Source organism: Pristiophorus japonicus, chromosome 6 (genome assembly GCF_044704955.1).
Source record: "Pristiophorus japonicus isolate sPriJap1 chromosome 6, sPriJap1.hap1, whole genome shotgun sequence".
NCBI lineage: Eukaryota > Metazoa > Chordata > Chondrichthyes > Pristiophoridae > Pristiophorus > Pristiophorus japonicus.
In genome coordinates, this window is record NC_091982.1 from 33051192 (window position 1) to 33074901 (window position 23710).

Genomic DNA, 23710 nt, shown 5'->3' on the forward strand with positions numbered 1-23710 from the left:
GGACTCCGACAGTTGCGCCCTCCGGTGGCAGGTAAAACCGAGTTAACATACATAACATCATCCCCCCGCAAAGTGGCTAACTAAGGAAGTAAAGGATGGTATCAAATTGAAAACAAAGGCATACAATGTTGCGAAGAACAGTGGAAGGCCAGAGGAGTGGGAATCTTTTAGAAACCAGCAAAGAATGACTAAAAAAATGATAAAGAGAGAGAAGATAGCCTATGAGAGTAAACTAGCAAGACATATAAAAACAGACAGTAAGAGCTTCCACAGGTATATAAAAAGGAAGCGAATAGCTAAAGTAAATGTTGGTCCCTTAGAGGATGAGACTAGGGAATTAATAATGGGAAACAGAGAAATGGGGGAGACTTTGAACAAATATTTTGTATCAGTCTTCATGGCAGAAGACACTAAAATCATCCCAATAATTGCCAATCAAGGGGCTATTGCAGGGGCCGGGGGTGGGGGGGGACGGGGGGTGGGGGGGGAACTTAAAACAATCACTATCACTAGCAAAAAAGTACTAAGCAAACTAATGGGACTAAAGGTGGACAAGTCTCCTTGACCTGATAGCCTGCATCCTAGGATATTAAAAGAAGTGGCTGCAGAGATAGTGGATGCATTGATTGTAATCTACCAAAATTCCATGGATTCTGGAGAAGTCCCAGCGGACTATAAAACCACAAATATAATGTCCCAATTCAAGAAAGGAGGGAGACAGAAAGCAGGAAACTATAGACCAGTTAGCCTAACATCTGTCATTGAGAAAATGCTGGAATCCATTATTAAGGAAGTAGTAGTAGGACATTTGGAATATCATAATACAATCAAGCAGAATCAGCATGGTTTTATGAAAGGGAAATTGTGTTTGACAAATTTGCTCGAGTTCTTTGAGGATGTAATGGGCAGGGTGGATAAAGGGGAACCAGTCGATGTCGTGTGTTTGGATTTCCAGAAAGCATTAGATAAGGTGCCATATAAAAGGTTACACAAGATGAGAGCTCACGGGGTTGGGGGTAATATATTAGCATGGATAGAGGATTGGCTAACTAACAGAAAACAGAGAGTCAGAATAAATGGATCATTTTCAGGTTGGCAAACTGTAACTAGTGGGGTGCCACAGGGGTCAGTACTGGGGCCTCAACTATTTAGAATCTATATTAATGACTTGGATGAAGGGACCGAGTGTACTGTAGCCAAATTTGCTGATGATACAAAGATAGGTGGGAAAGCAAGTTGTGAGGAGGACACAAAGAATCTACAAAGGGGTAAAAATAGGTTAAGTGAGTGGCAAAAATTTGGCAGATGGAGTATAATGTGGGAAACTGTGAGGTTATCCACTTTGATAGAGTGAATAAAAAAGCAAATTATTATTTAAATGGTATCTACAAAATGTTGCGGTACAGAGGGATTTGGGGATCCTTGTACATGAAACACAAAAAGTTAGTATGCAGGTGCAGCAAGTAATTAGAAAGGCAAATGGAATGTTGCCCTTTATTGCAAAAGGGATGGAGTATAAAAGTAGGGAAGTCTTGCTACAACTGTACAAGTTGTAGCAAGTAGGCATTGGTGAGAAACACCTGCGTACAGTTTTCATCTCTTTATTTAAGAAGGGATATACTTGCATTGGAGGCAGTTCAGAGAAGGTTCACTAGGTTGATTCCTGAGATGAAGGGGTTGTCTTATGAAGAAAGGTTGAACAGGTTGGGCCTATACTCATCGGAGGTTAGAAGAATGTAGGTGATCTTTTTGAAACATAAGATTATGAAGGGGCTTCACAAAGTGGATGCAGAGAGGATGCTTTCCCTCCTGGGGAATCTAGAACTAGGGGGCATAGTATCAGAATAAGGGGTCGTCCATTTAAAACTGAAATGAGGAGTAATTTCTTCTCTCAGAGGATCGTGAATCTTTGGAATTCTCTGCCCCAGAGAGCTGTGGAGGCTGGGTCATTGAATATATTTAAGGTGGAGATCGGTAAGATTTCTGAACTATAAGGTAGTCAAGGGTTATGGGGAGAGGGTATGAAAATGGAGTTAAGGCGAAGATCAGATCAGCCACGATCTTATTGAATGGCGGAGCAGGTTCGAGGGGCTAAATGGCGTACACCTGCTCATATTTCTTATGGGTGACAATATTAATTCTTTAATTTTACAAGCTCCCTTTGTGTTGAGGTTTAGTTTTTTTTAATTAGTTGTGCTCCATTGAAAAAGGGGTCACTTTTGTTAGTTTGATGACACCGAGGAAAGTGTTTCCTTATAGTTTCATTAAGAAAAGGCAGCCCATTGATTGAGCTCTGTCTCCCCCAGTGCAACACTCCACTCAAGAACACCCTGCCCAGTTACGTCATCCCTTTCGCCCCTCCCCCCCCCCCGCGCGCCACGTTTCTTCCTCAATGCGCATGTCCAGTTCACAGATGCCGCGCATGCGTGGAGTGGATTCCCTTTCGTAATCTCATCCCTCCGGGGAGCTGTTGGTCGAGTGGTTCAGTTCCGGGTGTAAGCAGTCACCATTGGGGCTGTGTCGCGGCACGCAGGAGGTGAGCTGCTGCTGCTTCTCGGCTAAGGCCTAAGGTAAGGAGAAGCTGTGATGTAAAATATAAAGCTTTGTTTAAAAAAAATAAGTTTTCTGTATGAGAGAGAGAGAGGCGAACGTGCGGGCTCCAGCTCCTGGGAATCCTCTAAATAAACGACAGGTTGAAACGGAGCGCAATGGAAACAAATACTGTATATTAATGTAAATAAAGGAATTCATTCGAATTAATTTTATAATGTAAAATGTTCAATGCAAAAGTACATCAAACAAATTATTAAGTTACAAGAAATAAAATGGAAATGTAAAACTACTGAATAGGACTAGGATTCTTATGGAGGAATTGAATATATTCTGGAAAAAAACTGATATCGATGAAGTACTTTTAAATTAAGGGAAAACTAGTATTGTAAGAGCTTATATGTAAACTGCATTATTTAATATATAGTGACATTGCAACAACAACTTGCATTTATAACACACCTCTAATGTAGCAAAACATCTCGAGGTACTTCACAGAAATGTAATCAAACAAAGATTGACACTTGAGCCAAAGAAGGTGAGGGCTGACTAAAAGCTTGATCAAAGGTGTAGGTTTTAAGGAGTGTTTTTAAGGAGGAAAGGTTTAGGGAGGGAATTTAAGAGTTTGCAGCCTAAATAGCTGATGGTGGGGTGATTGGAGTGGGGGATGCTAAGAGACCAGAGTTAAAGGAATGTAGGATTCTTGGACGTGTAAGACTGGATGAGATTACAGAGATTAGGAGGGGTAAAGCCGTGGAGTGATTTGAACATGAGGAACATTTTAAATTTGAGGCGTTGATGGATAAGAAGCTAATATAGTTCAGCATGCACAGGTGTGGTGGGCGAGCAGGACTTGGTGCAGATGAGGATACAGGCAGCAGAGTTTTGATGAGCTCTAGTTTATGGAGAGCGGAGGATTGGAATGATTGAGTCTGGAGGTAATAAAAGCATAGATGAGGGTTTCAGAAGCAGATGGGTGCCAGCAGTTTTGGAAGACAGTGATGTTCGATGTGGAAATATCAACAACCCGTATTTATAGAGCGCCTCTAACACAGTAAAATTCCCCAAGGCACTTTAAATAGGCAGTGATAGAAATGATGTAGGGTCGGAAACGTTGCTTGAGATCAATTAGGATGCAAGGTTGTGAATAGTCTGTTTCAGATTGAGCCAGTGGCTGGGGAGCGGCATGCTATCAGTGTCGAAGGAATGGAGTTCGTGGTGTGGGCTGAAGACAATGTTTTTGGTCTTCCCAATATTTAATTGGAGGAAAGTGAGGTTCATTGTGACCTGGATGTCAGGCAAGCAAATTGACAACATCAATGCAACAGTGGGATCAAGAGAGCATCTGGTGAGGTAGAGCTGGTTGTCGCGAGCGTACATGTGAACCCTGAAGTCATGTCTTTTTGGATGATGTTGCTGATAATAGGAGGGGGCTAGGATAGATCCTCGGTGGACCCCAGATGTAATGGTGTGAGGGTGGGAAGAGAAGACATTGCAAGGAGATTCTTTGATTATGATTGAATAGGTAATTGTGGAACCTGTAGTTGACCATGTTAAAGGCTGCAGAACGATAAAGAAAGTTGAAGAGGGATAATGCACCACGATCACGGGTTGTCATTTGCAGCTTTGATTGGGACCATTTGTGCTGCAGCAGGGGCAGAAACCTGATTGGAGAGGTGCAAACATGGAGTTGTGGGAAAGATGGTCTCAGATTTGGGAGTCGGCAATATGTTGAAGGACTTTGCAGAGAAAAGGGAGATTGGAAATGGGGAAGTTTGCAAAGACAGAGCGGTTAAGGGTGGTGTTTCTGAGGAGGGGAGTGATGACAGTTTTGAAAGGGAGGGGGAAGAGTACCTGAGGAGAGGAAATTGTTCACAATGTCAGCATGGTGGCCAGGAAGGGAATGTGGGTGGTCAGTTTAGGTGCAATAGGGTTGAGAGAACCAAGGTGGGTCTGATGGACAAGTTGAGTTTAGAGAGTGCATGAGGGAAGATAGGAGAACAATTAGAGACAAATGCAGGTTCAGGGCTGGGGCGGGGGAGAAGTTAGGCTTGGTGGGGAAGGGGCAGATGAAGCAGGTGAATGGATGGTCTCGATTTTCGGGACAAAGAAGTCTATTAGCTCTTCGCACTTGTTGCTTGAGGTGAGGGTATAGGGGGCAGGGGAGAGGGATTTACAAAGATGGTTGGTAGTGGAGAGAAGAAGCTGGGGGTTATCTTTACATAATTGGAAGGGTCAACACTGTCGAGTGATCCTATCCACACTACAAGTACTGAAGAACATAAGAAATAGGAGTAAGCCATTTGGCTCCTCGAGCCTGCATCGCCATTCAATAAAATTAAGGCACATGATATTGGGGGTAATGTATTGACATGGATAGAGAACTGGTTGGCAGACAGGAAGCAAAGAGTGGGAATAAACGGGTCCTTTTCAGAATGGCAGGCAGTGACTAGTGGGGTGCCGCAGGGTTCAGTGCTGGGATCCCAGCTATTTACAATATACATTAATGATTTAGATGAAGGAATTGAATGTAATATCTCCCAAGTTTGCAGATGGCACTAAGCTGGGTGGCAGTGCGAGCTGTGAGGAGGATGCTAGGAGGGGGACTTGGACAGGTCAGGTGAATGGGCAAATGCATAGCAGATGCAGTATAATGTGGATAAATGTAAGATTATCCACTTTGGTGGAAAAAACAGGAAGGCAGATTATTATCTGAATGATGACAGATTAGTAAAAGTGGAGGTGCAAAAAGACCTGGGTATCATGGTACATCAGTCATTGAAGGTAGGCATGCAGGTACAGCAGGCAGTAAAGAAAGCAAATGGCATGCTGGCCTTCATAGTGAGGGGATTTGAGTATAGGAGCAGGGAGGTCTTACTGCAGTTGTACAGGGCCTTGGTGAGACCACACTTTGAGTATTGTGTACAGTTTTGGTCTCCTAATCTGAGGAAGGACATTCTTGCTATTGAGGGAGTGCAGTGAAGGTTCACCAGACTGATTCCTGGGATGGCAGGACTGACATATGAAGAAAGACTGCATCGACTAAGCTTATATTCACTGGAATTTAGAAGAATTAAAGGGGATCTCATAGAAACATACAACATTCTGACGGGATTGGACAGGTTAGATGCAGGAAGAATGTTCTCGATGTTTTGGAAGTCGAGAACCTTGGGCCACAGTCTAAGGATAAGGGGTAAGCCATTTAGGACCGAGATGAGGAGAAACTTCTTTACTCAGAATTGTGAACCTGTGGAATTCTCTACCACAAAATGTTGTTGAGGCCAGTTCATTAGATATATTCAAAAGGGAGTTAGATGTGGCCCTTACGGCTAAAGGGATCAAGGGGTATGGAGAGACAGCAGGACTGGGGTATTGAAGTTGCATGATCAGCCATGATCATATTGAATGGTGTTGCAGGCTTGAAGGGCCGAATGGCCTACTCCTGCACCTACTTTCTATGGGCCCAAGTTTCCACATGATTCGCGCCTGATTTTTAGGAGCAACTGGTGGAGAATGGACTATTTTAGAAATCGCAATTCTCCACATTTTTTTTTCTGCAGTTCTAGTCAGGTAGAACAGTTCTAGTTTAGAACAGAATTTTTTCTTCAAAAGGGGGCGGGTCCGGCCACTGACGCCTGATTTGAAAGTTTCCACAGTGAAAATGTACTCCAAACTAAAGTAGAATGGCGCCAGTGAAGATTTTTGTAGAACTGAAAAAACCTGTTCTACACATTAAAAAATCAGGCGCAGGTTACAAATTAGGCGTCCAGAACGAGATGGGGGGGAGGGGGCGGGGGAAGGGAACTCATTAAATTCAACAATAAATCCTTATTTATACTTCTACAAATATTATACAAATAAATCCAACCTGAATAAACATTTATAAGCCAAGAAAAGATTAAATAAACCATCTTCCTACCTGTGCTTCAGCCAGGGAGAATTCTGCAGCTGTTCGTGCCGCTGAGGGAGAGGGAGAGGGAGAGGGAGAGGGAGAGGGAGAGGGAGAGGGAGAGGGAGAGGGAGAGGGAGAGGGAGAGGAGGAGGAGGACAGGAGCGGGTCTCGGAGGACAGGAGCGGGAGCGGGTCTCGGGTCGGGGAGGGGGGGAGAGGGTGTCGGGTCTCGGGTCGGGGCGGGGGGGGGAGCGGGTGTCGGGTCGGGGGGAGCGGGTCTCGGGTCGGGGCGGGGGGGGAGCGGGTGTCGGGTCGGGGGGAGCGGGTCTCGGGTCGGGGCGGGGGGGGAGCGGGTGTCGGGTCGGGGGGAGCGGGTGTCGGGGCGGGGGGGGGGAGCGGGTGTCGGGTGTCGGGTCGGGGAGGGGGGGAGCGGGTGTCGGGTCGGGTCTGGTCGGCGGGGGGGGGGGAGCGAGTGTCGGGTCTGGTCGGGCGGGGAGCAGGAGCTGGCCGTGGGAGGAGCCTCATTCACGCAGCCCCATTGGGCCAGGGCTAGGGGCTGCGTGCTTCGGGCCCCTCCCACACAGTTCGGCGCCTGGAGCTACTGCACTTGCGTGCCGACTGTAGCGCGCATGTGCAGAGGTCCCGGCACTGTTTTCAGCTCGGGACCTGGTTCCGCCCCCCCCCCCCCCCCACAGCTCGTGCTGGCTGCGCCGAGGGCCAGAGGACCTGTAAGTCGGTGGAGAATACCGAGGATTTTTTTAGGCGCCGTTTTAGGCGCGAAAAACGGGCTCCCAGCTCGGAGGGGCGCCCGTTTTTTTTCTTGTGGAAATTTGGGCCCAATGTTTCTATGTTAAGATCATGCCTGATTTGATCCTGGCCTCAACTCCACTTCACTGCCTGCTTCCCATAACCCTTGACTCCCTTATCTTTCAAAAATCTGACTATCTCCACCTTAAATATATTCAAAGACCCAGCCTCCACAGCTATCTAGAGTGGAGAATTCCAAAGATTCACGGCCCGCTGAGAGAAGGAATTCCTCCTCATATCTGTTTTAAATGGCCAACCCTTTATTCTGAAACTATACCCCCTAGTTCTAGATTCCCCCACGAGGGGAAACATCCTCTCTGCATCCACCTTGTCAAGCCCCCTCAGAATCTTGTGTTTCAATAAGATCACCTATCATTCTTCAAAATCCCATGGAGTCTAGGCCCAACCTGCTCAACGTTTCTTCATATGACAACCCCTTCATCTCAGGAATCAACCTCGTGAACCTTCTCTGAACTGCCTCCAATGCAAGTATATCCTTCCTTAATCAGCAGAGCAGGTCTCCAGTTGTCCTGGTTAACCCTTGCCACTGGATAAAGGCCTAGCTCTGTCAAGCCCTTGTGGTGGCTGATGTGCGACGGTCACCACACATTTAAAAAAAAAAAATCCATGCAAAGGCATCTTCCATTCCCTCAATTGTTCAGGACTGGAACATCGGGTCCTTCATTGAAACATCTGTGAACTCGTGTGGAAGCAAGTCATCCTCGTTCGAGGGACCGCCGATGATGATGATGATGATCCTTAAATAAGGAAACCACAACTGTACGCCATGTACAGTTGTAGCATTACTTCCCTACTTTTATACTCCATCCCCTTTGCAATAAAGGCGTTCCATTTGCCTTCCTGATTACCTGCTGTAACTGAATGCTAACTTTTTGTGTTTCATGTAATTGCTAATTTGTAATTGCTCTCCATTTAAATAATTTAGCTTTTTCATTTTTCCTTCCAAAGTGAATAATTTCACATTTTCCCCCATTATAGTCCATCTGCCAAATTTTTGCTCACTCACTGAGCCTGTCTCTTTCCCTTTGTAGATTCTTTGTGTCATCCTCACAACTTGCTTTCCCACCTATCAGCAGAAAGTTTGGCTACGTTACACTCAGTCCCTTCATCCAAGTCGTTAATATAGATTGTAAATAGTTGAGGCCCCAGCACCGATCCCTGTGACACCCCACTAGTTACAGTTTGCCAACCGGACAGTGACCCATTTATCCCGACTCTCTTTTCTGTTAGTTAGTCAATCCTCTGTCCACGCAAAAATATTACCCCCAACCCTGTGAGCTTTTATCTTGTGCAGTTAAGACCTCCAAATGACAGCACCTCTGCCAGTGCAGCACTCTCTTAGCACTGCACTCCAGTGTCAGACTCGATTGTAATTGGACTTGAATCTACATCCTGCTGACTCAACAACAACTTGCATTTATATAGCACCTTTAACGTAGTGAAACGTCCCAAGGCGCTTCACAGGATTAAAAAAAAATTGACACTGACTTTGATGAGAGCCGTTTCGGTACTGAGGTAGGTGCGGAATCGGGATTGGAGGGTTTCAAGCATGGAATTGCAGGAATTATGAGCACAGTTTTGGGAGGCGACAGCGTGTTCAAGGACTTTGGAGAGGAAAGGAAGGTTGGAGATGGGGCTGTAGCTTGCAAGGACGGAGGGGTCGAGGGTTGATTTATTTTGAGGAGAGGGGCGATTTCGGCAGATTTAAGGGAGCTGGGGACAGTACCTGAGGAGAGAGAACTGTTAACAATGTCAGCTAACATGAGAACCATGACTGCTGGGTGGTCAGCAGTTTGGTGGGAATAGGGTCAAGGGAGCAGGAGGTGGGTCTCATGGACAGGACGAGCTTGGAAAAGTCGTGAGGGGAGATCGGAGAGAAACTGGAGAAAGATGTGAGGTCAGGGCTCGGGCAGGGGGCTTCCTTAGAGGAAGTTTGGCCCGATGGGCTAGGGGAAGGAAAAGAAGAGGCAGAGACTGCTGAAAGGATGGTCTCAATCTCGGAGACAAAGAAAGCCACGAGCTCCTCACACTTACTGTCGGAGGTGAGGGTGGAGACTAGGGAGAGGGGTTTAAAAAGACGGTTAGCAGTGGAGAATAGAAGGTGGGGTTCATGTTTACATTCCAGAATGATTCTGGAATTGTGAGCGATTTTGGCAGACAAGAGCAGGACCCTATAATACTTTGTGATGCAGTCAGATCTGGCGGTGAATGGTTAAATCAGTTGTCCACCATATCCATTCAAGTCTACGTCCCTTGGACTTAAGGGAGCGAAGATCAGGGCTGTATCAGGGGGAACTCAGTGGCAAGAGGACAACCAAGTGCATCGAGCTGACATGACCGCTTTTCATTTTGTTTGGGAACTTTACACACGGCTTTGTGGTGAAACTATTTTATAGAACTCTGTTATGGTGAGAGCTTTTAATAATATAGTTGCTATATGGTAAGCAAGGAAACCACACAGGTGGCTTTGTGGTTAAAAATGTGTTTTTATAGACCTGGTATTTATATTGAGAGCTTATAATAAAAAAGATGATGTATAGAAGAATTGTGGCATCTAATAGCACGTCCTGGTGAAAACAACTATACTGTGTGAGTTACGTCAGGATGGAATCTAATTGACGGGTTTAGAATATTTACATCTGATGATGTATACCCTGGAGTGAATTGCATGCTGGAGTTTAATCCAGGAGTTTTAAAAAAGCTCCCTTATTCTTGCTCATTGAGTTGGCGACAGGCTGTTTTGTGCTATGTGACATATCACTGATTTTATAGTGAGAGAGTGCATTACAATGTATTATCAATGATATTTTTGGGATCAATTTATGTGATTATGCCACATTTTATTGATAATTATCTATCAGTGGCCTTAATTATTTCACTTTCTCAACATTCACTTCAGATGGTTTGCCCACCTTTTTGGAAGGGGGCTAGGGAGGAAGAGTGAGAAAGACGGGAAGGAAGAAATCTTGAAGTTGGACAAAGATTAAAATATAAATTTAGAGAAACTGAAATAATTAAGGCCACTAATTTATAATTACTAGAAAAATGTGCAGCGTTATTGAGCTGTTAGTTTTCATTCATATAATAAATAATCTGATATATCATGGAATAATCATCATCATTTTCGACATTCCTTAAAACCAGCTCTCTGACCAAGCTTTTGGTCATCTTTCCTCATATCTCAGTGGCTCGGTGTCAAATTTTGTCTGTTAACGCTCCTGAGAAATGCCTTAGGATGTTTTACTATGTTAAAGGCACAATATAAAAGTGAAAGTTGTTGTTGTACAATATATGTTCTCATTTTCAAGGGCGAGGCCACCCTGTCCACAGCTATCTCCAAGCCATCGTTAGAAAATTTGCCCAACCCTTTTGCGATGACATGTCTTGACAATGAAGTGTGGAAGAAAATATAGTTGGCTATAGTACGTCTTCCTTGAAGCTGTTCAGAAGCTTTAAATGTGGTTCTCTGTCTGACTGCCCATTTAATTGTACTATTTACATTTTCCAGTGATGTGATGACCAAAGAAGAATGGGCGAAATGAGTTATGTCACCATTTCTGTGGCGGGAATGACCTGCAACTCCTGTGTGCAAACCATTGAGCAACAGATTGGAAAATTACAAGGAGTCTGCGAAATAAAGGTGGCTATTATTCAGTTTTTTGAGTGCAAACTATTTTCTTGCCCCAGTATTTTGGAGGATGAGGGAAAAATCCATGCTGCAGCGTGACCCATTGATGATTAAATCTGAATTGCACTGAGATTTGAGCATTGCGGTGTATATCAATAAACCAGGCCTGTCATTTGAAGTTCTCACAATTTATGACCCCTGAGTTGCGCATATTAATTTAATACACTGTATAGGGCACAGTAACCTCCATTTTGTATGATACTGTTTGTTGGAGGACATCTGGAGTAGGAAACTGAAAGTTACAGGAGAGTGGTGAGGAAGATTTATTGGGGAGAAAGCAGTGGTTAGCTTGGACTTGTGCTGTTTCAGATTTCTTTATAAAATAGTAACTGGCTGAACTTTTCTTTTAATTCCAGATTTTCTTTGAGTCGTCATGTCGTGATTCAGCACATGATATTGTTGTTGCTCTGGAATCTATAATTGAAATAAAATTAGCGAACATTTGAAAATATAGAGGAGCATGGAATGCTTTGTCACGGGGAGCGATGGACTCAAGGAAAATTCGCTAAATATTTGAAATAGAGAAAGATGTAGAACGATGGGGAAGAGAGTGAGGCAGTGCAATTTGTTTTGGATTGCTCCAGCATAAACCGGGAACAAACATGATGGGCTGAATGACTGCTTTCTGTGCTGTAAACTTGTATGTTTCCAGCTTTTATTTAAAAAAACAAAGTTCATTTTTCGCTGCTGGTTTGCCTTTCTGTGTTGGTGATGGATGAGGTGTTTTCTGCAGTATCACCATTCTCTAGAAGAGTACAGTGACCTTGGCATTAATACATGAGTCGTCATTTCTTTTATGCCTTTTTCTCTGACCTTCTGTAAGCCATGCAGCTCTGTGTTTGATTTGTATGTTGCTCTGAGACTCCTGATTTAGGTCAGATTTTACAGTAATAGGTCACCATTTGTATTTATCTTTTCGTTGGGCACTATTTTGGAGCCTTTGGAATGGCATTCCAAAGTCCTTTCATATCTTTGACAACAAAATAGACTTCCATGCCAAACTGTATACTAAGTGCAAATGGTTATCGTTTCCAAAAGATAATATTTTACTATTGTTTTCAGTGGGAAAGGCATCTGGTATCCAAGCTATTGTGATCAGGCAGTTCATTGCAAGGAGAAATTAAACACATTAACCTTCAAACAATGTCATAGACGATATCATTGACGTCAGACGGCTAGGGAGATATAATTGAGGGTGGGGTGACATGAGAATTTATGGCATGCTTTCTTTAAATTCCGATTCCAAAAAAGATTGCTTCCAAGATTTTAACACACGACATTTGATAAGAAAAAAAAATTAACTTGTACATTGGCTGTAAATGACCTCTTCAACAACCCAGTCATTGTGCTTGAGCCTGCATTGAATGGCGCTCTCTGCATTAAAAATTTACCAAAAACCCAATGAAGCCAGCTGTATTCTGTATAGCGGCACAAAGAAGATAACTCGAGTTTCACTCTTGTGCTTTCTCATGCCATTTGAACTACTTGTTTTGGAAGCTGAAAAAGGAATCTGTAGATGTTCGAAATCTTCATTTAAAAACACACATTTGGAAGTGCACTGATCTGTGTCTAAAAGAGAGAGTGAGTTATATTCCAGGTGTAACCTTTCATCAGAACTACATAAGAGCATAAGAAATAGGAGCAGCAGTAGGCCATACGGCCCCTTGAGCCTGCTCCGCCATTTAATACGATCATGGCTGATCCGATCATAGACTCAGCTCCACTTCCCTGCCCACTCTCCATAACCCCTTATTCCCTTATCTGTTAAGGAACTGTCTATCTCTGTCTTAAATTTATTCAATGTCCTGGCTTCCACAGCTCTCTGAGGCAACAAATTCCACAGATTTACAACCCTCTAAGAAAATAAATTTCTCCTCATCTCAGTTTTAAATGGGCGGCCCTTTATTCTAAGATTATGCCACCTAGTTCTAGTCTTCCCCATCAGTGGAAACATCCTCTCTGCATCCACCTTGTCAAGCCCCCTCATAATATTATAGGTTTTGATAAGATCACCTCTCAATCTCTGAATTCCAACGAGTAGAGGCCCAACCTACTCAACCTTTCCTCATGGGTCAACCCCCTCAGCTCCAGAATCAACTTGGATAAACCTTCTCTGAACTGCCTTTCGTAAATATGGAAGCCAAAACTGCACGCAGTATTCCAGGTGTGGCCTCACCAATACCCTGTATAACTGTAGCAAGACTTCCCTGCTTTTATACTCCATCCCCTTTGCACTAAAGGCCAAGATTCCATTTGCCTTCCTGATCACTTGCTGTACGTGTATACTATCCTTTTGAGCTTCATCCCCCAGGTCCCGCTATACTGCAGCACTTTGCAATCTTTCTCCATTTAAATAATAACTTGCTCTTTGATTTTTTTTTCTGCCAAAGTGCATGACCTCACACTTTCCAACATTATACTCCATCAGCCAAATTATTGCCCACTCACTTAACCTGTCAATGACCTTTTGCAGATTTGTTGTGTCCTCCTCACACATTGCTTTTCTTCCCATCTTTGTATTGTCAGAAAACTTGGCTGCGTTACCTTTTTACAAGTCGTTAATATAGATTGTAAATAGTTGGGGTCCCAGCACTGATCCCTGCGGCACCCCACTAGTTACTGATTGCCAACCAGAGAATGAACCATTTATCTCGACACTCTGTTTTCTGTTCTGTTCTGTCCTCTATCCATGCTAATATATTACCCCCAAACCCCATGAGCTTTTATCTGTGCAGTAACCTTTTATGTGGCACCTTGTCAAATGCCTTCTGGAAATCCAAATACACCACATCCACTGGTTCCCCTTTATCTACCCTGTTCGTTACATCCTCAAAGAACTCCAGCAAATTTGTCAAACATGACCCCCTTCATAAATCCATGCTGACTCTGCCTGACCGAATTTTGCTTTTCCAAATGTCCTGCTACTACTTCTTTAATAATGGACTCCAACATTTTCCCAACCACAGATGTTAGGCTAACTGGTCTATAATTTCCTGCTTTTTGTCTGCCTCCTTTTTTAACTAGCAAAAGAAAAAGCCGTTGAGTGGTTTTTGGTTGAAAATATCACTGTTGTGATCATTCCAGTGAGCTTTAAGCAGGCTTTAACATCAGTACAGTTAAAATCAGTAGAATCATAGAATTGTTACAATACGGAAGAAGGCTATTTGCCCCATCGAGCCCGTGCTGGCTCTCTGCAAGGGCACCTCAGCTAGTCCCGCTACCCAGCTCTTTCCCTGTAGCCCTGCAAATTTCTTTCTTTCAGGTACTTGTCCAACTCCCTTTTGAAAGCAGTGAGTCTGCCTCCACCACCCTTTCAGGCAGTGCATTCCAGATCCTAACCACTCGCTGTGTAAAAAATTTTTTTTCTTTTGTTACCTTTGGTTCTTTTGCCAATCACCTTAAATCTGTGTCCTCTGGAAAGCGGCGGTGAGCTGTAAACCGTACAGTAAGCAGCTGCTGAGATAACTGGTAACTGTGGAGAGCTCAGACTATACAATTGGAGTGAAAACTGCTTCTGGTGAGTTGCATCAAATCTCCCTCCTGGTCAGTCAACCATTACAGGTGGTAAATACTTTTAAACTATACTCTACTTCAGTTGTAAGAACCGCAGGAAAAAATCAAAACTGCCATTTTGTTAAATTTTCTACATTGGGTTTTCTAGTTTAGGAACTGATTTAAAAAAAAAAAGAATATGCAAAGTTTTGGTCTGTTTTTAAAAGGCCAAGAATTAAGGAAAATTTAACACCATATTCTCACCGAGTTCTTTAAAAGTCTGCTTAAAAATTTAATTGAACTCTCTTCTGCAAAATTTACACCAGCAAACTTGTGACCAAGAGGTTCATGTTTCTCTTCTTTTTTAAAAAAATGTATTCGAATTGATTTCTCATGCAACGGTTTAACAACATCTATGCTGCAATCTTTCGCTGTTAATAGGTGACTGTCCTTTCGTTGCGACCTTCGGCCTCCTGCTGATTTTACCGCCGGAAAGAGCGGGTTGCACGGGAGCTTCTGTGCTCCGCTCATTTAGCTCCCTGTGCTCTTTTGTCGGGCGGTCGGTAACCTTCGCCCACAGTGGCACTGCCACTTTTGGGCTTAATTGATTTTCTGGGGCTTTAACTTAAAGCTGATCACTTTTCTGACTATTAAGGTTTTTTCCCTGAACAAAAGGTTAATAAATGTTACTTCCCTCTGTCGACTGCAAGCCATGTATTTTGCACTTGCATGTTCTTTCACTGCTAGGAGGCTGGTTTTGATCATCTCTCTCGGCTTGGCCCAGGAGGGGCTGCCGATGCAGCTTGTTGCTTCTATGACTATGTGAGTGGAGGAACTTCATGCCCTTTCCTTTTCTTAGCATATCTTTGCTTTTTTTTTCTCGGCAATTTTCCTGAGCTCTGATAAATATTTTGCCCCGCCTTGTAGTCCAGTTTGTGGTTGAATAACTTTGTCATCTGAGAAACGCATGACTAGATTTTTTTTGAGATGGTCCATCAAGAATCAGTACCTTTTCAATATATAAACATTCCACATTCCACTTTATATTTATAACCTGAAAAGGTTGCTGGTTGATTTTAAAAATAAGTAAATCCAAATGATTTTGATGAATTTTGTAGAAGGAACACCAGAAATCACATGATGCATCTTCATTTGCAGCATTCCCTGATTGAAACATTGTTAATTCAAACAGAGATTGTCAATTAGTTTGTATAAAAGTTCCTGACTTCCGCGCATTACTCGATGTGTCAATGCACTTATGATGTGGCACTGAGCCATACAGCTCAGAGAGGTCCCAAGTTACTGGTTTGTGCTGTTAGCTGGTCTCCTTTAGGTAGCAGTGGAAGCATTAGAACTGTCTGCTATACTCAGGCTAGGGAGAGGAATAAAAACAAATTCTGATTTCTCTCTAAGTACCTCTGCTGAGGAAAAGTTGGGCTTGATGATGGCCTTCATTCGCCTCGCACCCCTGCCCCATTTCCCACTGCCTGCTCAAAATCGGTCAGCCTGCAGCTGCTCATATAATGGTTGATTGTTTTTCAATATAATTCCTTCTCCTTCTTTACTGTGTTATCCATCTCCATCTAACATTCCCAGTTGAACAATACCTGATGTGGGCTAGATTTTGTTCGAAGATTTCAGTTCTACCACCCACAAACACCCCAATAGCAATACTATATTTCTTGTACTCTTCATAAATCTGTTGCCTCATCTCAATCACTCATAAGTTCATTTCAGTTTGTTGTGGAAGAGCGTTCACAATGATATTGCGGGAGCACTGCAACAACTTGCCGCTGGCAGGGGTCATACCCTTGGACAGATTACTTAGCCCTCTGAGTGATGCTGGTATTGAATTGATGTTTTAAATCCTGTATAAGTTGCACGATGCTGCCCTTTTACAATTTGGCCTCAGGACAGTATTGGTCTTTCGACCACATACTGATTAATCCTTAGTCATCACAATTTAATTTTATCCCTATGAGTCATTGGTTTATATTGAGAACACAAAAGGTGGAACTCAGCCTTGGGTCTGTTAAATAGATTTGTAACCTCTAACTGGACAAATTAAATAAAGGCCTGCCTTGTTATGTTTGAGGAGAAGTTCAGAGATTATGTTGTGACTATAATGCTCTGGTTAATTATTTTATTCCCTTAAATTATAATTAAAGTATGGCTTGTAATCAATTTATGATTCAATTATCTGTATTTATTACCATGGAGATGTTGAAGACAAAATCTTATTACCTGGAGCTGTTGAAGACGGAACCTTATTACCCGGAGCAATCTATTTAGAGTGACTACTTTTCAAATTAGGGTAGTACAGCACAAAATAGGCCTGAGGGGGGGGATGACGTATGCTGTAGTTTCTTTACTGCAGTTTGTGAAAACAGACTCTCTAAAGTTAAAATCCTCTGAATAGGGTTGTTTTGTTCGGCTTACATTTTAAATGCTTGTAACGATGCGTCCATTTTATAATTTCCTGATGATTCTGATCTCTTCAGGACAGTTCTGGTGCTCTGTGCCACAAACTGATTTTGTAACCCTCTTCTACACTACATAAAGTTGCATAGAATAAGCAGAAAACTTGTTTTTTTTTGGTGGTTCCTCTTTTTTTTAAAACCCCTACCTGTCTGAAGATGATGACTCCTACTAGTATGCAGATCCACTGCCTCACTCAAATGGATACTCTTTATTTGAGAGCTGTCATCAGACTATTTGACTGTAGGAGGCATCATAGCTGAGTCTGATCCCATGCCCATACCTCCATCAAGAATTAAAACCCTGGCCATTTTTTTTTTCTGCTTTCCCTTTTTATCTTTGGCCTACAGACAGAGCCCAACTGTCCCTTTGACTGAGGTCAGTGAACTCAGCACAAAGCAAGAATTGAACTTCCTTGCTGGCCTCTATGGCAGTGCCACACTGAGCTGTGCATTTACCACATTTTTATATTTTATTCTTATTTTGAATTTTGAGTACCAGATTAGAGCAGACGGATTTTGTGATCAGCTACCTCAAAGGTCTCCGAATAGATAAAGGCACCAGTATGAAAAGTGCAAACTCTGTATTTGCACCCAATTTTGAAAAAACAGGACATTCAATTATATACTTTGATTTTGTTGCCTGACTGGTTATGTTTGGTTTTTTTTTTATTTGAAAGTTTACATTTTATTGTTGAATCATCAGGTTTAAAACCAGATAGATTATAGTGTATTTGCATACACAAGACATTGCTTGTGTACAAGTAGAAAGTGGTAAAATCAGAGTTCCCACTTTTGATCTTTGGTCAATGACTTGATCAGTTTTACTTTTTACAGTGGAATATCAAGACTGAAGCAAACCTATTCAACTCCAATCTGAAATTTTATATCTCGGGCAGTGATTCCCCCTCTTTCCCCAGCTCTGTTCAGACTGAACCTAACAACATGCTTCTTGGTGTCCTGCTGAATCCTGAACTGACTTCAAATCCCACATCCGGTCCACTTGGTTCCACCTCTGGGGCATCATCAATTACATCCCTACTTTGCCTCGATTGCTGCCAAAACTCAGTACTGGCCTTCCAGTTCCATTCTGCACAAACTCCAACTTGCAGAGTTCTCTGGCTAAACGTTTCCATGATCATAGTCCATCACAACTGCGCTCAGTGGCTCCCTGCCCAGCAGCATATCTGTTTCAACATTTCTTTGTTCCTCTTCCAATCCCCTCGTGACCTCACGCCAACCTATCTCTGCAATTTTCTCTCATCCTCCATTCCAACAAACATCCACTGTTTTTACTGTGCTGCCTCCTATTTACAATCTATATTAACGACTTGGAAGAAGGGACTGTGTGTAACGTAGCCAAGTTGGCTGACGCTACAAAGATGGGAGGAAAAGCAATGTGAGGAGGACACACAAAATCTGCAAAAGGACAGACAGGCTAAGAGAGTGGGCAAAAATTTGGCAGATGGTGTATAATGTCGGAAAGTGTGAGGTCAAGCACTTTGGCAGAAAAAAAATCGAAGAGCAAGTTATTATTTAAATGGAGAAAGATTGGCAAGTGCCGCAGTACAGCGAGACCTGGGGGTACTTGTGCATGGAACACAAAAGGATAGTATGCAGGTACAGCAAGTGATCGGGAAGGCCAATGGTATCTTGGCCTTTATTGCAAAGGGGATGGAGTATAAAAGCAAGGTAGTCTTGCTACAGCTATAAAAGGTATTGGTGAGGCCACACCTGGGATACTGCGTGCAGTTTTGGTTTCCACATTTACAAAAGGATATACTTGCTTTGGAGGCAGTTCAGAGAAGGTTCACTAGGTTGATTCCGGAGATGAGGGGGTTGACTTATGAGGAAAGGTTGAGTAGGTTGGGCCTCTACTCATTAGAGTTCAGAAGAATGAGAGGTGATCTTTTCGAAACGTATAATATTATGAGGGGGCTTGACAGGGTGGATGCAGAGAGGATGTTTCCACTGATGGGGAAGACTAGAAATAGAGGGCATGATCTTCGAATAAGGGGCCGCCCATTTAAAACAGAGATCAGGAGACATTTCTTGGATGGTTGTAAATCTATGGAATTGGCTGCTTCAGAGAGCTGTGGAAGCTGGGAAATTGAATAAATTTCAGACCGTTTCTTAAACGATAAGGGGTTATGGGAAGGGGGCGCGGAAGCGGAGCTGAGTCCATGATCAGATCAGCCATGATCTTATTGAATGACGGAGCAGGCTCGAGGGGCCGTATGGCCTACTCCTGTTCCTATTTCTTATGTTCTTATGTTCTCTGCACTCATCAGTTGCAGAGCCTCCAGCAATTAGATCCCTGCATTCTGGAACTCTAATTAAACCTCTTTGCCTTGTTGCCCCTCTCTATCTTCAAAAATCTCCTTCAAGCTTAGCTCTTTAGCTGTGCTTTTTGTCACCTCTTGTAACTTTTTCCCAACACAGTGGTGTCCTGCAGTGCACTTATGTAGCACGTTGGAATTTTTATAATGCGAGCGATGCTAAATAAATGTTTCGTCGTTCAGTCCTGCTGGAAAATGCTGGTTAGTATGGCCATGTTGGTGAGAATAGTATTGGATGAGACGATTTGGAGATAACATGGGTTAAGCTGATTGCCTGATTTCTAATGCTTAATGCTTTAAATCTTTGCCAAGTTTGTCTTCTATTTTTGCTGTGACTGAAATGATTTTATAGTTAATGGCTGTGGTTCAGAAATTTGCAAATTGGTTGTTTTTTAAATCTGCAGTTCATAAATATTCTGATCCATGGGTAACATTTCTTAACGGTGTTGCTGCACTTGTCACCATTTATCTGTCGTGCTTGGCCAAAAATGTCCTGTGATGTTACAAAGTTATCTTATTTGTATGGTTTAAAAAAAATTCATTTTAGAGTCCGGGACTCCTGTTTTTAAAATTCTTTCTCTAACATTATGACTTTTCAAAAATCCCAACTGTACACCAGTTCTTCAATACAACATGGACATACTTTTCATGCAGTCCAGATATATCTGTTAGCTGTCTGAGGATGCGACGGTGAGGAATTTATGTAGAAGTTGTTCAGTGAGAGAAGTTAGGGTTGCTTTTGCAATTATCTTTCAATGCATCTCAGTTTTGAATTGGTTTTGTGTGTACTGCAGCAGTAAGGGATCTCAGTGTGCAGAAGGTCCAGACTTGATTAGTTAATAGCTGATCTCCGATGGAAGCAGAGATGCTAGAATTGATCATGTTACACTTGAGTTAACGAGGAAAAAATCTGCTCCAGTTTGCTATCTGGTGACTTCTGCCGGAAAATGTGACGGCTGTGATGCTATCCACAGTCAAATAGCCTGCCAGCCATCTCTATCTAAGTGGATGTAAGAAGAATGGCTGCCTGAGCTAGTTGCCAGAGGGTTAGTGACTTAAGCAAAAGAAAGTAAACTTCACATTTTGATGGAGTTTTGGATCCCACGGAGCCCTCCATTCTGTTTTGACAGGCAGATATGTTTGGATGATTCAAGGGAATTCTTTGAACCACGTCTGTCTGTCCCCATATTGCAGTTGTTGTAATTGGTTTACTTGCCAACATACAGTCTACTCTTAATTCAAAATTGCTTATTTCAAATTATTAAAGTTGAAATTGTACAAAAAAACCCTTCTGTGCTGCTGTACTTAAATTGCTTAGTTAAAATGAATGATTTCAATTTATTTTATTCCAGAAGGAAACCACTTTGAGTAAACAGGAGTAGTCTGTTTTTTTTTGTCAGCCAAACATTTATTTCACTACAACAGCAACTTTCATTTATATAACAAGTTATTAAGCAAATGCTCACTCGAGACTCTCGATCCTCAAAGTTCTCTTCTGAATTGCTTTATGTAGTTGTAAACGTGAAGGGAGAGAGACATATTCACAAATAAAACACAGTCCATGTTCTCAAACCTGCAATGGAAATGTTGAATTAATGGGGCTCATTCTGAACGTGCTACATGTAATGATGAACTTTGCTTTGTTGTTCAACATCGAAGGGCAGGTCACCTATCACCGATAGGCACGTAGAGTACTCAGTAATTGGAGCGTTTGTCTGCTGACTGCAAGGAGCATTTTCATTGGTGTTGTATTGAAACGATAAAGGCTATTTCCTTGTTTGATGTTGAGCGTACAACACTTTCTTCCAGTTTGGCAAACAGCAGTTCAGCGTTTACCATGTGTGGCTGAAGCCATTTTGCTTTTTAAATAGCTTTAAGTGTGGGTGACTGAAAATTTCTTGGAGGTTAGAACGTCAACTTTCATCAGTTAATATCTGGATGATTGCAGTACATGCTTCTTTCTGTTGAAAATTACAATTTAGCAGCTTTTTTGCTGTGCTAATTTGTAAGTAAGGAATGTTGAACAACATTGCAAACCTCTCTAACAAGAACTGAAGAACTAGTATCCTAGACCTTGTGTTTTACTACATCCTGACCTGAACTTTATTCAAAGAAAAAGTGTGATTACCGAGTCAACACTGCTCACTACAGAGAAGGGACTGTTTTTAAAAAAAAAATCCAGTATGTCCGTGCAACAGATCTCCAGCAACGAGGTTAGGTTCTCTTTACAAATCTGTGGATTTTTAAATTTTTTGTCTGTGTCTGTGTTGAGGAGTAACAAGGGTGTGATGTACTTAAAATTGGCTTTTGCACTGTTCAAACCTAGGGAGCATTAAAGCTGGTTTCAGCTCTGTTCTTGCCAGATGTTCAGATGCAAGTACTTTCAGTCGGCATTGCTTGTTAGCAACCAGGATTGAGAGCTATACTTATTTTTTTTTTCTCTCTTGCCCTGAGGTTATAATTTGTATGTGTAATACAAATGGAAGATTTTCAAACCCTCAGGTTTTAATGACCATAAAGAAATGTTATTCTAATCAAGTAACCAGTTAGCATACAAATTTGTTTGTTTATTTTTAAATTTGGTAATGATTTGACGAGGTAGTTTGTATTCTCCATACAGGTTGTCAAGTTCATCTAAAACTCTGCAGTGTTTATTCCTTTTATTATTGGGGACGAAGAGGTGCTAGATTATTTCCCAAGTGGAGCATGATTTTTTTTTTTTAAAAAGCAGTGAAACTGAATTATTTAACCTGAGGATAACACGCGAGCTTGAACTTGTGCATTGAGTGACTGAGTAAAGCTTGAGTAGTGTATTCACGCCATTGCCCCAAACCTCACTTGCGGTTTATTATTTGTGATGTAAACAAATATGACGGCAATTTATTTTCTGTTTCCCTCAAACTTCCTAACTTTCTGCCTTCCTCCTGAAGGAACTGATTCATGCTGCAGTGCAGTTTCATGGGCCTGCATCTCCTCGGTACTTTGCCCGCGTACTTAATGTGTAAGCCAAGACGGTAAATGTTGGCAGCTTACTTGACCATGGTGCATTTCAACAGAGAGCAATACTCTTTTGTTACCTTACTCCCATGCACATGCACTTTCTAGCAGAGCTAGAGCAGGGATTGTGTTTGCATTTAGTGTAATTTACCAAAATTCCCTGGATTCTGGGGAGGTCCCAGCAAATGTAACGCACCTATTTAAAAAAGGAGGCAGTCAAAAAGCAGGAAACTATAGACCAGTTAGCCCAACATCTGTGGTTGGGAAAATGTTGGAGTCCATTATTAATGAAGCAGTAGCAGGACATTTGGAAAAGCAAAATTCGGTCAGGCAGAATCAGCATGGATTTATGAAGGGGAAGTCATGTTTGACAAATTTGCTGGAGTTCTTTGAGGATGTAACGAACAGGTTAGATAAAGGGGAACCAGTGTATGTGGTGTATTTGGACTTCCAGAAGGCATTGGACAAGGTGCCACATAAAAGGTTACTGCACAAGATAAAAGATCATGGGTTTGGGAGTGATATATTAGCATGGATAGAGGATTGGCTAATGAACAGAAAACAGAGAGTAGGGATAAATGGTTCATTCTCGGGTTGGCAATCAGTAACCAGTGGGGTGCCGCAGGAATCTGTGCCGGGACCCCAACTATTTACAATCTATATTAACGAGTTGGAAGAAGGGACTGATTGTAATGGAGCCAAGTTTGCTGACGATATAAAGCTGGAGGAAAAACAATTTGTGAGGAGGACACACAAAAATCTGCAAAAGGACATACAGGCTAAGTGAGTAGGCAAAAATTTGGCAGCTGGTGTATAATGTTGGAAAATATGAGGTCATGCTCTTTGATTTTTTTTTCTGCCAAAGTGCAAGTTATTATTTAAATGGAGAAAGATTGCAAAGTGCTGCAGTACAGCGGGACCTGGGGATACTTGCGCAGGTACAGCAAGTGATCAAGAAGGCCAATAGAATCTTGGCCTTTATTGCAAGGGGATGGAGTATAAAAGCAGGGAAATCTTGCTACAGTTGTACAGGGTATTGGTGAGGCCATACCTGGAATACTGCGTGCTGGTTTGGCTTCCATATTTACAAAAGAATATACTTGCTTTGGAGGCAGTTCAGAGAAGGTTCACAAGGTTGATTCCGGAGATAAGGGGGTTGACTTATGAGGAAAGTGTCATGTATCCTACATGGTTACTGTTTGTACTATTACAAGGTGTGCCACCAGAGGGCACCGCAGTGGGAGACTTGAAGGTTACCTGTACACATGCGCCAGACCTAGTATAAAAGGCAGGCCACCAGGTGTGATCCTCACTCTCGAGTTATCAATAAAGGACTAGGGTCAATACAGTTCAAGTACAACACATTGCCTCGTGGAGTCATTATCAGAGCATGTAAGGACACCACAGAAAGGTTGTGTAGGTTGGGCCTCTACTCAGTTGAATTCAGA

The 23710-nt window shown here is 42.5% G+C and overlaps 1 protein-coding gene across 1 annotated transcript in view; it reads left to right on the forward strand.

Moving 5' to 3' along the window:
• The first annotated feature begins 2478 nt into the window (after positions 1-2478).
• The window catches only part of atp7a (ATPase copper transporting alpha), a 91692-nt gene continuing 70460 nt past the window's right edge, over positions 2479-23710 (forward strand). Inside the window, exons 1-2 of the mRNA XM_070882740.1 lie at positions 2479-2570; positions 10778-10909. Coding sequence (XP_070738841.1) covers positions 10799-10909 — 111 coding nt within the window. The 5' untranslated portion in view covers positions 2479-2570; positions 10778-10798. The remainder of the gene's footprint in view (positions 2571-10777; positions 10910-23710) is intronic.